General features: G+C 35.4%; 1 protein-coding gene across 1 annotated transcript; it reads right to left on the bottom strand.

Moving 5' to 3' along the window:
- Nucleotides 1-375: 375 nt before the first annotated feature.
- LOC107877620 (BTB/POZ domain-containing protein At2g24240) lies at nucleotides 376-2,515 on the bottom strand. Its single transcript, XM_016724315.2, has one exon. The coding sequence runs from the start codon at nucleotides 1,874-1,876 to the stop codon at nucleotides 551-553; it is 1,326 nt and encodes a 441-aa protein (XP_016579801.2). The 5' UTR covers nucleotides 1,877-2,515; the 3' UTR covers nucleotides 376-550.
- Between the last annotated feature and the right edge of the window lie 806 nt (nucleotides 2,516-3,321).

The raw sequence follows: 3,321 nt of genomic DNA, 5'->3' as shown, positions 1-3,321 counted from the left end.
TTGAGTAAGAATGAAAGAGTACTTACTTATCGCTCTCGAACTTTACAGTTACATTGCATTGTACATCTACATAAAAGAGGAATAATCTTTGTTAAAGCTTAGGTCAAAAGTAAAGTTATATGGGGTTTGTTCAAAAGAGACTTGCTAGTACTTACTTTATAATAAGGTGGTCCCATGAACCAACAAACATTAAGTACTTCATCCTTAACTAGATGCTCTCTTTACATTTCGACACGTGGCTTCTCAGCGCGAATTCAGATTTAATCAAGTACTAATTGTTCAATGAAAAGATAACAATAATGAAAGAAGTTTCCAGTTTAGTCTGACAGATGCATTAGATGTTGAAGAATGCATCTATTAGAAGCAAGGCAAAGGTAAAAGGTTGAAATATTGATTGGTAAGCAATCAGTTTCCTTTTAACTAAAACATGTCAGTTTCATGTGTATACACAAACTTCAGAAACTCTTGATAAGTATTACAAACAGTAATATCTATTTAGTTTCTCCATGCTTATAACAATCTGAAGAAAAAGTTAACAAAATCACTCTTATCATATAATCGGTGGAGGCGGAGTTTCCCATATATCAAACACATTTTCTTCACTATGAAGAGCGAAAAGACGGTCACCACCAATAGAGAAATCACAAATGGAACCACCATAGCTTCGTCGAAGCCTTGATGTAAGAACCCAATCAGGGCCACAGAACACAGAGATGCAGTCGTTCATCGATGAGAACAATTGCCCCTCGTGTAATGCCAGTTTAGGATAACAAGGCTCGTCCGGCATTTTCCCTTTCATTAGCCTGCTTCTTGAACTCCACCTTACACTACCAGCATTCCTCCTCAAATCCATAAACCCCAAATCTTCATACTCGTTCACTACACATATTGAACTCGTTTCCTCCATTGCTATCGCGTCCCTAACTCTCCTCTCGTCAGTTATAGGCGCACCAACGTCTGACCATGACCAAACCATATTCTTGTCCCTAAAATCCAACAAACTGATGTAACAATTGTCCTTTCTGGGAAACAAAGTAGCAACTAACAAACAGTTGGTACCATGTAACCATTGCAACTTATCAGCCTCACCAAGTGACCAACCGGGCGGCTCGTAGAAAAAATCAATCTGTTTACCAGTAACTTGGTCCCATACACCGATACCATACTCATTACTTCTACCTTTACAACTCGAAAACAACTTATAATCTGAACTAAAACTAAGTGCACCAGCTGTATAACTCTTTACCTGATTCTCATGTTTGACATGAAATTTATACCTTAAATCCCCGGTCGATGCGCTAAACAACCCCATACCCCCATCCCCTTTACCTAGTCTCTCACAAGCACTTAACACAATATTCTCCGAATCAACCCAACCCGCGTCATTCACCCTCTGATAATCAAGATTAATCGGAGGATGTTCCTCCATCATCCAATCATAAACATGAACCATACTACCATGAGCTACACAGCACCCGCCATCCGGACCAGCTCGGATGGCGGTTCCATCACCAGGAGCCTGGCCCGTTACTGAACGAGCCAGACGGAGCCTGTTTCCATCAAATGGACCCCATTTAGCTGACCTGACATGATCTAAAAGACCATAAAACAAAGCCTCTCTATACAACAACTTCTCAGGAAGATTCTGAGGTACGTAAAGCTCTCCTGTCCTAAGCAAGTCGAGAAGCACTGAAAAACAATCAGGATTCCTATCAATGAAGTGTTCAGTCACTGCGACATCACAACTCAAGTTCCAATCGTCATCAAACATAGCTCCAAAAACCGAATCCCGGCCAGCATTCGCTAAGGTTGTACCAGTAGTTTCGAAAATTCTACCACCAACATTGAATTTCACTCTATCTTTCTGAATCCCCATAACTAACAGGGGACCTAAAATCAAGAATTCAACTGAAAAAAACACCCAACTTGACAAAATCAAGAATACAGAAGCAATAATTTTCTTGAATTTAAACTGGATAGCAATCAAAACAAAGGAATTCAAAACTACAAACTAGCAATAAATCCAACTGAAAAAAAAACAAAACAATAAGAAGATACAAATAGACAAAATCAAGAATACATAAACAATAATTTTCTTAAAGTGGATAGCAATTAAAAAAAGGAATTTTTAAGTAAAAATTAGCAATAAATTCTTCTGAAAATTTTGAATTCAAGACTCTTTACTGCTACCAAAATGAAAAAGACTAAAATTTTAATGGTCCTAACAAGACACCTATCATGATGATGACTAAAAACAAGTGAAAAAAACAGAGGGAAATGGTCAAAAAAGATTCAATTTTGACAAACTTTATTCAATTTTAACAAAATTTATGATATGGGTATTGAAGATTAAAGGATTTAAGAGAAGGGTTTTGAATCTTTTTGAGAGAATTTTGGTGTAGAATTTGGAATTTTTGAATCTTGTTGTGTGTTTTTGCCTTTGATCTTTTTTTCTTTTTCTTTTTTCTTTTTCTTTTTTTTTTCTTCTTTTTTTTTGAGGTGTCGCTTAGTTTGAACACAAGTTATATGAGCTTTTTATAAATACAATTGTCTTATGTGGGTCCCATTTTTGGTTTTTTTGTTTTTGGCAATTAGATTATATATATTTTTGATCAATGGTCAAGAAAAATTAGGTGGTTGTATTATACTTGTTAAAAAAAAAAAATGTTTAAATGGGTTTCATTTATTTGTTTATGGATAATTGTACTTTTGATCCATTATTTGCCAATGAATTATAGTTTGATAATATTTGATTGAATTAATATTTAATTAACTCAAATATATGGTAGAAAGATGCGGAGGACGCATATTAGGATAGGAAGTTAACGGGTAGGAGTACGTTCATGTTTGTAAGTAAGATTGCTTTTGTCTTGTTCTCCGTATCAATAGAGTAGTCATAGTGTTCGCTTTGAAGTTTATTGTTTTGGGGTTTCACTAATGTTTGTCGTTTCAGATCGATCAATGGTAGTGTTATTTTTGTGGCAGTTTTTGTCATATATCTATCTATTATTTTGTTACCGTTTCTTGTTTCTTGTACTCTTATTTGACCTTCTTTGTCTTGAGTCAGGGTCTTATCGAAAACAACTTTTCTATCTTACATAGAAGTGTGGACTTCGTACACTCGGTCCCCCAGTGAAAATATATTAAAAATGTTGTTCAATTAAATATTGGACGATTTCTTTACTGAAATGAAGTCTTATATGTTCAATTACCGTCGAAGACAAAAATATTACACGATTTTTTTTCATTTATCCAAACTTTTGGTGGGCGAAGTTATCGAGTACCCTTGCTGGAGGAAGATTACAAGTACCCTGTAAAAAC

The sequence above is a fragment of the Capsicum annuum genome, chromosome 7 (genome assembly GCF_002878395.1).
Source record: "Capsicum annuum cultivar UCD-10X-F1 chromosome 7, UCD10Xv1.1, whole genome shotgun sequence".
Taxonomy (NCBI): Eukaryota; Viridiplantae; Streptophyta; class Magnoliopsida; order Solanales; family Solanaceae; genus Capsicum; species Capsicum annuum.
This window is presented reverse-complemented; position numbering and strand designations above follow the sequence as displayed.

Excerpts from the sequence above, each read along its gene's own strand:
- LOC107877620 (XM_016724315.2), bottom strand. The coding sequence starts at position 1,876 with ATGGGGATTCAGAAAGATAGAGTGAAATTCAATGTTGGTGGTAGAATT.